At 41.9% G+C, this 13,012-nt stretch overlaps 1 protein-coding gene across 1 annotated transcript in view; it reads right to left on the bottom strand.

Annotated features, from left to right (window-relative positions):
• Positions 1-13,012, bottom strand: part of Ap2b1 (adaptor related protein complex 2 subunit beta 1) — a 113,621-nt gene that overhangs the window by 10,019 nt on the left and 90,590 nt on the right. The window contains exons 20-21 of the mRNA XM_031354054.1: positions 3,921-4,005; positions 2,888-2,974 (exon numbers count right to left, since the gene is read on the bottom strand). Of these exons, the coding sequence (XP_031209914.1) occupies positions 2,888-2,974; positions 3,921-4,005 (172 nt within the window). The remainder of the gene's footprint in view (positions 1-2,887; positions 2,975-3,920; positions 4,006-13,012) is intronic.

Here is a 13,012-nt window from a genome sequence, read left to right as displayed (position 1 = left end):
ACCACCACCACCAGCACCAGCACCACCATCATCATCACCACCACCACCACCAGCACCAGCACCAGCACCACCACCAGCACCAGCAAACACCTTTAGAAGTGTTTCCTGCTGGGAAGCAGGAGTCTTGCTGATGCCTTTCTAGTAATCAGCGGCACCATCAACACCCACACCATACACATCTTTACCATGGTAAGATTATTAAGACTTGCAGAGTTTTTTTCTTCTCTAGAAAGCTCAGAGAACAAACAGAAAAGCTCACTGCTATGTTGGTGAGTCCTTTAAGGCTGTGACTTCCTGAAGCCCAGAGTGTTCCTTCCATCTGTCAAATGTCTTTGCTAGCACAGAAGAGCTATTTTAAGTGTTGGTGCTATTGTGATTAGGGAAGATCAGCTGGAAAGGATGGTATTTTTAGCTCTCAGCTAGACACAGGGTGTTGAATCAGAAGGCACTAAACCTGCAAAGGCTCCCGTTAATAGAGTCCTCAAGACTGGGAGGAGGTGTAACGGCCAAGGCTTTCCAGACCTCAGGGTGGAGACAAGGAAGAATTAGAAAGGATTAGGCAAACAAAGTTGTCTTGCAAAATTAGCAGTGATTCGGCATGAAAAACGGTCTTGGTCATCTAGAAAAGACAAACTGGCTGTTTCTTATGCTCCATGTGCCGGTTGCCATGATGTGTTCCACCAGGAAACCAAGGTGGTTTTCAAAATCGAGTCTGCTGTGAGGACTACATCAGAGGAAACGGCCTCCCTGGGAGGAAGGCCACATGCTTTGGCACAGTAAGAATTTCTTTCTTTCTAGTATTTTGGCAAACCAGACAAAGTTCTTGGTCAACCAGATTCCATTTTTGTCCTTTTCACACAGGATCCCTGAAACCAAAACTGTTCTCAATTACTCTGGCTATTTCCTACTCTCTGTAGGAAAGGATCAATGGCATTCCACTGGGTGTTAACAGCAAGCACTTGTGACCAACAAGCCAGTAAGTTCATTTAACATTGAGTCAGACAGGTTTTTCTAATGTGGGACTTATAGAGCTTTCAGTGTGTGAATATACAGGCATGCCATATGCTGCATTTTCTAACTTTAATCACGACAGGGAAACTTCCCCACCTTTTATTAATTAACAGATATTCTCAGGTATGTACTGCTGGATCAACTGGCACAGGATGGTGGTTAGCCCTGGACAAGTCTCCATTAAAATGGGGTACAAAGTTGACTCTCTTATGGGGCACACACTGGATTTACCCACCAGCACATGGACTCTATGGTAGAGGCCTCCCACTTCCAGAGCAATGGTCCGTTCTATGGAAAGGTGTGCTCACCAAATACTGTTAATTGACCAGTGAACTTCAGAGGAAGGGACAGATAGCACCACTGGCCATTTAAAACCCACAAGATGAGGATAATCTCATTAATAGTAACAGAAACTGTAAGAGTCTCTCCTCAGCCCCCTTTCCAAGGGTGGAGGAGATGTGAGATAACCCTCACCACAGGCAAACTCTGTCTAATGTATCTATCCCCAAAGGATGTCAGGCTGTCTTTATGTCTGAGGCTTCAAGCAAGCCTTTAGCCTCTGTCTATCTCGGAGGCCTGACTGGATCAGTCCATTCAAGAGGCAGCAGAGGCGGGTACTGATACCTCTCTAGTTGGATTTCAAAAGTCCTGCATGCAAAGGTCTGTCTGAATTCAGAAGAAAAATACAACACCCAGACTTGAAAAACTAAAATTAAGTACAGAAAGTTGGGGTGAGAAGACAGGAGAACTCTCTTCTACTTTCTGTACTGCATACTGCCTCTTTCTCCAGTGCTCTGCTCTAGCTGCAATGGAGAATGGCAGTTCTCAGAAAACCCACAAGGAGGCCCACCACTGTTCGGGGCTGGGGGTTGGGGGTGGCTCAGGGGTAAATGAGGAAGGGAAAGAAAGACTGAAGGTCAGCTGCGGCTGTCTCTCCTCTCGGGTTACCTTTTTGTATTTACTATAGCTACAAAACTAACTACAAAACAGTTTAGGAATTAATGCTGATTAAAAAGGTTAGTTAGTCAGGTGGTCGTGGTGCATGCCTTTAATCCCAGCACTTGGAAGGCAGAGGCATTCTGAGTTCGAGGCCAGCCTGGTCTACAGAGTGAGTTCCAGGACAGCCAGGGTTACACAGAGAAACCCTGTCTCGAAAAAAAACAAAACGAAGGTGACAGCCCTCAATTATCACTTCAATTTCTTGATGCTGAGGATATTTAAGTAATATGATTGACAGTTACTTCTACTACTGAAGGACTAGTAGGGTACATAGGCTTAAGGTTGTTCCATATTTTTCTACATATTATGATGTTGAGAGCAAACCAAGGCTTTTGTGAAAGTTAGGGACAGTTTATTTATTTGTTTATTTTATTTTTTAATTTATTAGTTCTTGTAGCATGTAAGTAATTTAGGGCCTTACATCAAAATATCCCCTTTCTTGTTTTTTGTTTTCCTTTGTACTGAGAGAGAAAAGGTCTCAATATATAATGTTTGCTAGCCTGGGACTTGCTATGTAGACATCAAAGCTGGATTTGAACTCACAGAGATCTGCCTGCCTCTGACTCAAGAATTAAAGGTATATGCGACTGTGTGTGTGTGTGTGTGTGTGTGTGTGTGTGTGTGTGTGTGTATGTATGTGTGTGTGTGTGTGTGTGTTTAAAAGAGATGGGCTCATTATATAGGCAAAACTGGCTTGGAACTTGTAATTCTCATGCCTCAGCCTCCTGAGTTGTTAAATTACAGGTATATGCCTTAGAGAGATTTGCAAAGTAATGCATTTAACATGTGATCTACCACAATAAGAAGTAGGCACAGAAAAGAAAAACTTTATTTGATTTCACTTACTAAGATGAAAATGAATGCAGTTATTACTTACCAGCATTTAAATGACATTCCTTAATCTGAAACTGGAGTTCATTTTCATTGGGAATATCCTTCCACATTGCAAGGAAGACCTGGCGTTCTATACAGGAAGGGGAGAAGGGTGATATGTCAGTACTCTGTCTCCTGGTGCCTTCCACTAGTTTCCCTTTGACATGCTAGGAGCAGGCTAGGAGTGGAGCCAAGTGTTGGATGTGCAAAGATGTCCACTAGGCCTCTCCCGATTGAACTAATACACACTGGAAGAAAGCCTGCAGTTAGGAGTTTAGTTTTGGCTCTTTATATTCCTATGGGTGACTTTGGACACACCTTGTGACTGGCCTGACTGCCTGCCTTCCTTCCTTCCTTCCTGCCTGCCTGCCTGCCTTTCTTTTTTTTTTCTTTTCTTTTTCCCTTTGAGACAGGGTTTCTCTGTGTAGCCCTGCTGTCCTGGAACTCACTCTGTAGACCAGGCTGGCCTCAAACGCAGAGATTCACCTGCCTTTGCCCTGAGTGCTGGGAGTAAAGGTATTCTGGCTGGATGGTGGTTTCTTACATAAGGAAAGGGAAAAATCAATGGCTACCTTGGGGTAGGATAGGAGACTAATGGTTACTACAAATTACTGATACTTATCTTAGTATGAACTTAGAGTAGAATAAGTGCTAAATGTACACACCATCTCACTAATTCATTATGAAAATGACTTCCATTTTATAAATGTCGAAACTAAAACACAAAGTGTAAGCATCCTGTCCCTAACCACACAGATAATACATGGCAAAGCCGAATTAAAGCTGTCTCCAACCCTCTCACCTTGTGGGCAGGAGAGGTGGTTAAGTCAGTCAGCTAAGTAAGAGGTACTGAGATTTGGGGTGACAGAGTAAGAACAGTGGCCGGCAAATGACCAATGATCAACTCTTTATTGGGGCACTAGAATATACTAATCTTATTTTAAAATTTCAACTCGTCTGTACTTCTGGGGCTATGCTGTGCCTGCCATTGAGAAGATGGCCACGGGTATATTTAGCAGGACAGAGGACACACTTACCCATTTTGCCATCTTCTACAAAAAGCACATTGAGTGGGATGAGGCAACTGAAGTAGAAGACATCAATATTGTTTTTAACAGCCACCTGGCAGGAAAGCAAAATGGAAAAATGTGGACATCAATGAGGAGCCAGATAGGAGGAGGAAAGAACAGGTGTGTATCTAGAAATTTACTTCCTATTGTCAGCCAGTACAGGCCTCCCAATCAACACATGATAACCCACAGACTGCAAAGTGCATCCCTCCGAACTCACCTACATACAACTGTGACCACCTGTAAGAAATCTTTCTCCAGGAAGACTATCTATGGCATACCCTCTAGACCAGTGATCCTCATCCTGTAGGTCTCCACCCCTTTGGAGGCTGAATGACCCTTTTACAGGGTTTTACATTACTATTCATAACAGTAGCAAAATAACAGTTCTGAAGTAGCAATGAAAATACTTTTATGGTTGAGGTCATGAGGAACTATATTAAAGGGTCGCAGTATTAGGAAGGTCAAGAACCGCTGCTCTAGACAAAGGATAATCTCTGTAGTTGTCTTTTCAACTTTAAAAAATTACTTCAAATTCTTGAGTGCTTCTGTGTGCACATGGAAACTATGATGACTATGCGGAGCAGAGGTCAGAGGGCAACTTTTGGGTATCATACTCAAAACACTGTCTACCTCCTTTGAGACAGGGTTTTTCATTGGTCTAGAACTCACCAATCAGGCTACGCTGGCTGGCTGCTCCACTTTCGTGATGCATGTGCCACAATGCCTTGAGTTTCTACACAGGTTCTGAGGACAGAGTTCAGGTCCTCCAGCCCTCCTCCACAATGACATTTCTATATTTTTTCATAACTATTCTAACAAAGTAGGTGTCATTCCCTTCTTGTTTTATAGATAAGGAAAAGGAACAGCCAGGTCATAAAGACTACACGAGGATTCAAACTCAAATTTGTCTGTTTTTAAATCAATTTTGATTATAGTTTTTTTTTTCTCCACAAAAATTAGAGGTCACAGATACCTCAAATTTCTAAGAGACCTATTTGCTAAGGACCTATTTTCCAGGTCCTACCACAAAAAAAAGCATACTGGCTCAAGCACTGGTAAACCTGGTGGTTTATAAGGAAAAGCTCTAAAGGCAATAAATGAGTTTTCTTCTCACAATACAAACTTCTGGGCTATGCCTTACCATGATGTGGTAAGACCATGCTTTTAGGTAGGCTACAGCAGGTTCCTGAGCATGGAAGGTGGGAAGAGAGGGAGCTGCTCCTCCACCTCCACTGCTCTGCTGCCAGTAATGGCCTCACCATGTTCCCTGAGCTGCAGGAAAGTGTTCCTCTGGGCAAGCTCTATGATCACCATCCATGCCTATTTCCTTCTCACTTTGCTCTTAAAAAGTAAAAAACTGGCAGAGGTGGCTGGTGCCTATAGTCCTGCACTCAGGGTGCTGATGTAGAAGGGATGCTGTAATTCAAGCCAGCCAGTGCTATACAGACCCTATCTCAAAAGCCAAAACCAAACAAATGAAAAAGTAAAGCTAAAAAAAGGTGTATCTAGAGGCTTCCAACAGTGCTACCTACCCAACTTTGTTCTTTCTTTCAGAAAACAAAACAAAAACAACAATAAAACAAATTAAGAAACAAAATAAAAATTAAACAAAAAGCCAAGAGATACAAAAATGAAAATCAAAACAAATAAGCAAAAGACCAATAAGGTTCTACCCACCCACCTACCCAAAAAAGGCCAAAACAAAGCAAAATAAAGCAAAAGCCCACAAAAATACCAGAGTTGTATGTCCACTGACTGACTACTACTGAACATGGGCCTGTCTTGGGGTGTGGCTGATATATCCAATGGCACTCCACTGGAGAAAATGAATTTTCCCCAAAACTAATTTACAGAGAGCCTTTTGGCTAAGAAGAACTCTGGTCCATTTACCCTCAAGCGCTGACCCATAATGGCTTGAACCTGTGCAAATCTTGTGCATGATGTCACATTCTGTGAGTTCATACATGTACCAGTCCTGTGGTGTGTGAAAGATACCGTTTCCTTAGTCATCCACTAGTGTTGGATCTTACAATTCTGCCCTCTTCCACATAGAGGGATTTGTGGAGACATCCCATGTAGGGCCGAGTGCTCCAAAGTCTCTCACTCTCTGCACATTGTCTGGTTGCGGCTCTGTCTTAATTCCCATCTACTACACAAAGCTTCTTGGATGTGGGCAGATGGAGGCACTCATCATCCATCCTCCCTTCTTTCCTATCCAACTATGATGTACCTGTCTCTTCATCAAACCTGTGGGTATGTGATGGGAGAAAACTCCCCTGCAGCCCCCACATTTCCCTCCAGCTCACTTTTCTGAAGGTAATGAACACCTTTGTTTCCTCCTCCCCATTTCTTGATAACAGTCTCTCTGATCTCTCAGCATCCCTTCAATTACTCTTGTTAAGCTGTGCTTCTAGCCTTCCAATTCCCAAGCACAGATGTTTCTGACCTATAGCACACAGTGCGATTCTCAGAGATTAGACTGGTAGGTTAAAGCGGGGGTAAGAACTGTCAGGAAAGGGATGCCAGACTCTACATCACTGCTGAAGCACCACTTTCCGAGAGTTAAACCAGCTGTGGGCTTCTGGAAGAGAGCTGCGCTTAGATTCCCTGATTCTCAGCAGAAGAATTGGAGATAAGGAACTCTTACTTCAAGTTAGGTCTCAAGACAGTGCCTGGCTCTGTAAAGGACATTTCCAAGTGAGAACTGGCTGGTCACCGAGGGCTCTGTGAATCCTAATGACTATCATTACCCTCATTCTGAATATAAAGCAGTCAGACCTCACATTGTGCCATCAGATTAAACATTTACTGGTGCTCACTACATTCCAAGCTTTTGTGACAAAACTAAAAATAGAGAAAATAAGATGCTTATCTCCATAGGGATGGCGGTTCTTCACAATGGACACTAGGGATCTGCTCTATATGAAAGAATTACAACCTCTCCATTTGGAAACAGCATATAGAACGGCCACTAATTTACAGCAGTATCTTCTAAGAAGCCTGAGTGAGTCCATAAACATTTGTCTTTCTGAGATGTCTATCCCATCACAGCCCAACAGCAATAAAAGTCCAGAAAATGTTCCCGGAGTTTAGCTGGTTAAATCTGGACCTCATAAAAAAGCCTGGAACCCCTTGACAGACACTCTGTGACATCCATTATAGGGTTCTCCTCTTCCTTGAAAACTGCCCCAAAATGTCTGCTCTAGAATGTGAAGTATTCTGCCTCTAATTAAAGTCAGCAGACAGGGCTGACAGTCGTGGGAGCCAGAACTACTGATTCCCTTTTTTTTTTTTTTTTAAGACTTATGTATTATATGTAAGTACATTGTAGCTGTCTTCAGACACACCAGAAGAGAGCATCGGATCCCATTACAGATGGTTGTGAGCCACTATGTGGTTGCTGGGAATTGAACTCAGAACCTTTGGAGGAGCAGTCAGTGCTCTTAACTGCTGAGCCATCTCTCCAGCCCCAGAACTACTGATTTCAAATTCTAACTTTGACATCTGCTTGCTGTATGACTTAGGAGAAAGTAGTATTCAGATTAATTTCCTGTCCACAAAGAGATCAGAGGCATTATTCATGGGGCTGTCATAAAGATGAGTTCGTATTTGCTAAGCACACAGAATGCTAACTCTCAGGTGCTATGGTGAATACATGACAATAAGAAACTGCTTTCACTATCTCCATCTACTGTTTTGAGTTTTTTAAGGATAACTGCATTGGACTACCCAAGATTTTAATATTACTATTATGCTACATATGAATCAGAATTTTAAAAAGCTTACTAAGCTTACTGGCAAACTGCTTAAGGCAAATGTTTCTTTCAACTGTGGCTGGGTAAGAGACCATCTTTGGGGAGCAACTGCACAGGTTACTTTCAGGGGAATGTCTTAATCTCTTTTATATTAGCTTTTAAAATCTGTATTTTGCAGTTTTCAAACACTTATCATGAGGAAGAGCTGTGTTCGTCTCAGGAGTCAGTGTTCTCTTGGATCTGCCACCTGTCCACCTCTCCCGGCTACTTCCTTCATTTCAACCATATCCAAATTACTGCTTGTTCCCCAATACTGAAAGTCTCACAGCTCTGCAGTTTTCACATTCTGTTCTTTCTGTTTGATACATTCTTTTCCTTACGCTTTGCTTAACTATAAGAGTAGCTCAGTCTTAAATTTTCAGAAAGCCCTAGAAGCCCCTTCACAGCACCCAATGCACACACTCTATTACAGTGTAGAATACTTAAGGGAAGGGCAGTACACAGATGGTCCACAGCACTGCTCTGCTTATTGGGTCCCCTTCCTTTATGCACTTCATTCATATCTAGAACAAAGCTCTCTCCAGAATACAAACTCCCAATGAGGCCCAGAGAGGGGGTGGGTTTCTGGATTAGATGGTGGCGTTTTTTTTTTTTTTTTTTTCCAGTTTGAAATCAGAACCAAAATATTATCTAGCACTTTAAGGTAGTAGACAATATCCTAAAGGATGCTAGATACTAGCCAGGCATGCTGGGACATACCTTTACTCCCAGCACCTGGGAGGCAGAGGCAGCTAGATCTCTGAATATGAGGTCAGCCTGGCCCACATAGTGAGTTTCAGGCCAGCCAAGGCTATATAGTGAGACCCTGTCTATAGGTAAATAAATAAATAAATAAATAAATAAATAAATAAATAAATAAATAAGTAATCAACCAACCAAAAAAAAAAAAAAAGGCAAACTAAATGCCCACGGATATGTCAATCATCTTTGAGTGTAAACAGAACTTGTTCCCTTTGAGATTATTCACCTGAATGCATGTCTGTGCACCATGTTAATGTCTGGTGTCTGAAGAAGTCAGAAGAGGGAGTTGGATTCCCCTGGAACTGGAGTTACAAATTGTTGAGTCACCATGTGGGTGCTGGGAACTGTGCTGCTTCAAGAGCAATGAATACTCTTACTTTTTGAGCTCCAGAACCTATCTTCTCCTCCCCTCCCTCTTCTTTAACTTCCTTTTCTTTGGGTAGCTATACATTGAATCTAGGGCCTTCCACATGCTACGCAAGTGCTCTAAAATGGAGCTACACCCCATGTCTTTACTGTTTTAAAAACGGAATCTTGTGTGTGGCTCAGATCCTTCTACGTCTGACTCCTACAGAGGCAGGTATAATCCTTTACAATTTTAACAAAATAAAACCAAAACCTTTATATAAGATGATGGGGGTGTTAATTATGTAGCCCAGGTTAGCCTGGAGCTTGCTCTGCTCTCTTACCTCTTGCCTTCCAAGTGCTAGGATCACTCTCAAGCCCACATTCATGTTATCACTGTTTTTAAATATAATTTTAAAATTTATGTAATATGTGTATCTGTGGGTGATTTTGTGCATATTTGTGTGTGTGCTCATAATGGCTGGAGGCATTCCAGTTCCCTGGAGCTGGAGTAACAAGAGGTTGTAAGCCACTTAACATGGGTGTTGGGAATCAAACCTGGGTTTTCTAAAAGAGCAGACCTCACTCTTTACCACTGAGCTTTCTCTCTCCAGCCCCTGCTATTATTTCAAACTCAATAAATGGAATACAGAACTTTTTAGCATCTTCCTATTTCTGCATGTGTCCCTGCTCATCTGCCTGCAACTCCCCTTCACATGTTTATTTAGCTTCTCCAGTTTATTCTCAACACAGTAGCCAGAAGGAAATTAAAATGTATATCAGCTGGCAAGTACTTCTTTGCTCAAACCTTCAATGGTCCCATCTCATTCAGAATACGACTGCCTATAATCTGCTCCCCCTGGCAGTTCCAGATACAGAGACTGTTCTTTGCACAGGACACACATCTAATTCTGGGCTTTTGCCCTTGCTGTTTCTTCTGTGGAATACTCTTGCTCTTGACATCTGCATGGTTTACTGCCTTCTCTTGGCTCGGCAGGCAGGTCTTCTAGAGCAAGTTATGAGAGTAACATCATCCCTCTACAGGCCCAGGAGCCAGGGAGAGATCCTTGCTTTAGTTGATTTTTCTTCACTGTCCTCTTTCTTGTCCCACATGCTTTTTATTTTTCTTTTTAACATTTATTTGCTGGCTTGATTGTACCCCTCTAAGGAAAACATGAATTATTTGAAGGCATTTTTGTCTTTTTTTACTATGGGTTTCTAAGTACCCATATCCATAGGAATGTCTAGTAGGTACTATATAAAAATGATTTTAAAAATTATCATGACTTAACGTGTGTGTGTGTGTGTACACTGCATTAGAACAGGTGCCCACAGAGGCAGGAAGGCCATCAATCCCCTGGAGTGGGAGTTATAGGTCACTTATGAGATGCAGTTGTGAGCTGCCAGATGTGGGTGCTGAGAACTGAACTCAGGTCCTCCACAAGAACAACCAGGGCTTTAAACTGCTGAGCTAATGTCTACTCCTCTACCAAAGGCTTTGGGTTTAGACAAGATATGAACTTAGTTTAAAGGTTCTACAAGTAGAGCACTTCTCAGTTTCCTGTGTGTGTTCCTTAACAGAGGGGGAAAGTATGCATGCTTACTAGGAGAAAATCTGAAGGTCAGAATTATTTTAATATGAATTAGCCTACAATAAGGATGAAATTCTTTTGAAGTTCTATTGAATAAATTTCATGATACATACATATGTTTTAATATGAAAATATGTATCTCTCCATCCATCTCTCCATCCATCATCCATCCATCCATCTATCACCTGCCTGCCTGCCTGCCTGCCTGCCTGCCTGCCTGCCTGCCTGCCTGCCTGTCTATCTATCTATCTATCCATCCATCCATCTACATCTGTCTTTAAGGCAGTCTCTCACTGTATAAACTTGCCTTGCCTGAGACTTACTGACCTTGAACTCAGAGAGATCTGCTTGTTTCTGGGGCCTAAGTACTTCCATTGTATAGTCTTTAGCTTTAAGTATCCTTGGTGATAAACACCTTTAATCCTAAAATTCAGGAGACGGAGGGAGGGATTGGCCAACATACCAAGTTCCAGAACAACCAAGGCTACATAGAAAGACCCTGTCTCAAAAAAACAAAACAACAAAAGTCAAATATCCTTAACAAGACCAATTGATGGTTCTTAAAGTTGAGTGAGTTGAAACTGGCATAAAAAAATAGATACAAATAAAAACAGAAGTTATCTCTGTGGCCATGTATGTTAGCACATGCTTATAGTCCCAGGACTTGGGGTGCTGGGGCAGGAGGATGGTAAGTATGAGGCCACTATAACCTGAATAGAAAGATAGCAAGATCCAGTTTCAAAATGTCAAAAACAGATATAATGGAGCATGCCTATAATCCCACTCCTCAAGAGGTGGGAGCAGAAGGATCACAAGGCCAGAGGCCAGCTTAGTAAGACCATGCCTTAAAAAGGCATAAGATGGGCTGGAGAGATGGCTCAGTGGTTCAGAGCACTGACTGCTCTTCCGAAGGTCCTGAGCTCGGATCCCAGCAACCACATGGTGGCTCACAACCACCCATAATGAGATCTGATGCCTACTTCTGGGGTGTCTGAAGACAGCTACAGTGTACTTACATATAATAAATAAATAAATAAATAAATAAATAAATAAATAAATAAATAAAAAAGCTGGGCAGTGGTGACACACCTTTAATCCCAGCACTTGGGAGGCAGAGGTAGGTGGATTTCTGAGTTTGAGGCTAGTCTGGTCTACAGAGTGAGTTCCAGGACATAGAAACTCTGCCTCGGAAAAAAAAAAAGCTTAAGATACAAAACTCTTAAGCAGTAATATATTTTTTTAAAGATTTATTTATTTATTATTATATCTAAGTATACTGTAGCTGTATTCAGATGCACCAGAAGAGGGCATCAGATCTCATTACAGATGGTTGTGAGCCACCACGTGGTTGCTGGGATTTGAACTCAGGACCTTCGGAAGAACAGTCAGTGCTCTTAACCGATGAGCCATCTCTCCAGCCCAAGCAGTAATATTTAATATTTATTTCACCTATGTAAATGTGCATGATGTAAAATTAATGCAGTTTTAAAAGAGTATAAAATTCACAATACTTACATTCCCATGTAAAAATGTTTTTGTTTTTCTTTTTTTAAAAAAATAGATTCATTGAACAAAGGAACAGAATGCCTGCTTCAACTTCAGCCTCAGGACTGCCCAAAGCAGATCACAGATGGTACAAGGAGAGGGGCTGCCTGCTGCTCTGGCATATACAATGTGCAACATGTGGCCATAACACTATGAACCTGCTTCCTTCTCAGGACATCAATAGAAAGAGTAAATAGAAATGATTATTATAAGGCTCTCTGAAACACAAAAGTGAGTTAAAAATGCTTAATAACAATAATAATGTTTTTTAAAGTTATTTTCAGGGCTGCTGAAGAAAGAGCAGCCTGTCAGCGTCAGCCTGTACCCAGCAATTACGTTCTTTCCCTAGTATAGGAAGCCTGCTGGAGTAGCTACAGCCTCTTTATGGTGGCACAGCTGGAGATGAACAGGCTAAATTAATATTCTAACTGTGTTCCAGTGTATTTAAAAGCACTATAAAAAGGTCTGAAATGAACTCAGTCTGAACTCTGGCAAATGAGGCCTCTTACCACACCCCTCACCACAGGTAACCAAAGGAGGCACTACCACAACCAAACCCAAAACCAAGTGAGCAGTACAGGGCTCACCTTCCAGATTATCTCATTTACTCTCCTATGACGTCACAAGTGACCTTTCCAAGTCTCTGGAGAATAATTTCTCTTTTTATTCTTTTTCTGCATTTAGCTTTTGGAGAGATTATTTGCAGACTGGTCCAAGTTAGGACCAAGCAGTGACGCCAACCATCTCCAGTTCTCTGAGGAATGATGATTCAGATGTGTTTTTAAAGTACCACACAACCTAGTCAACAGATCCTAGGGGAATGGCTCTGAGTGACAGGTTTTTAATGGCACAGACTCTAAGTGTGATATATAGCATCTGAGACTCAGGCAGAAATGGCCCTGTCTGTTAGCTGCAGGAGTTCAAGTGACCTGCAGCTTTCTTCATTCTTAATTAATGCCAAGATTATCTTCTACCTTAAGTTTAAATATTGCCTTCCATTTCAAAGCCTGTTGATCAA

Source organism: Mastomys coucha, unplaced genomic scaffold, assembly GCF_008632895.1.
Source record: "Mastomys coucha isolate ucsf_1 unplaced genomic scaffold, UCSF_Mcou_1 pScaffold5, whole genome shotgun sequence".
In the NCBI taxonomy this organism is placed as follows: domain Eukaryota; kingdom Metazoa; phylum Chordata; class Mammalia; order Rodentia; family Muridae; genus Mastomys; species Mastomys coucha.
Note: the sequence above shows the minus strand (reverse complement) of the source record. Positions and strands in the feature narration are given on the sequence as shown.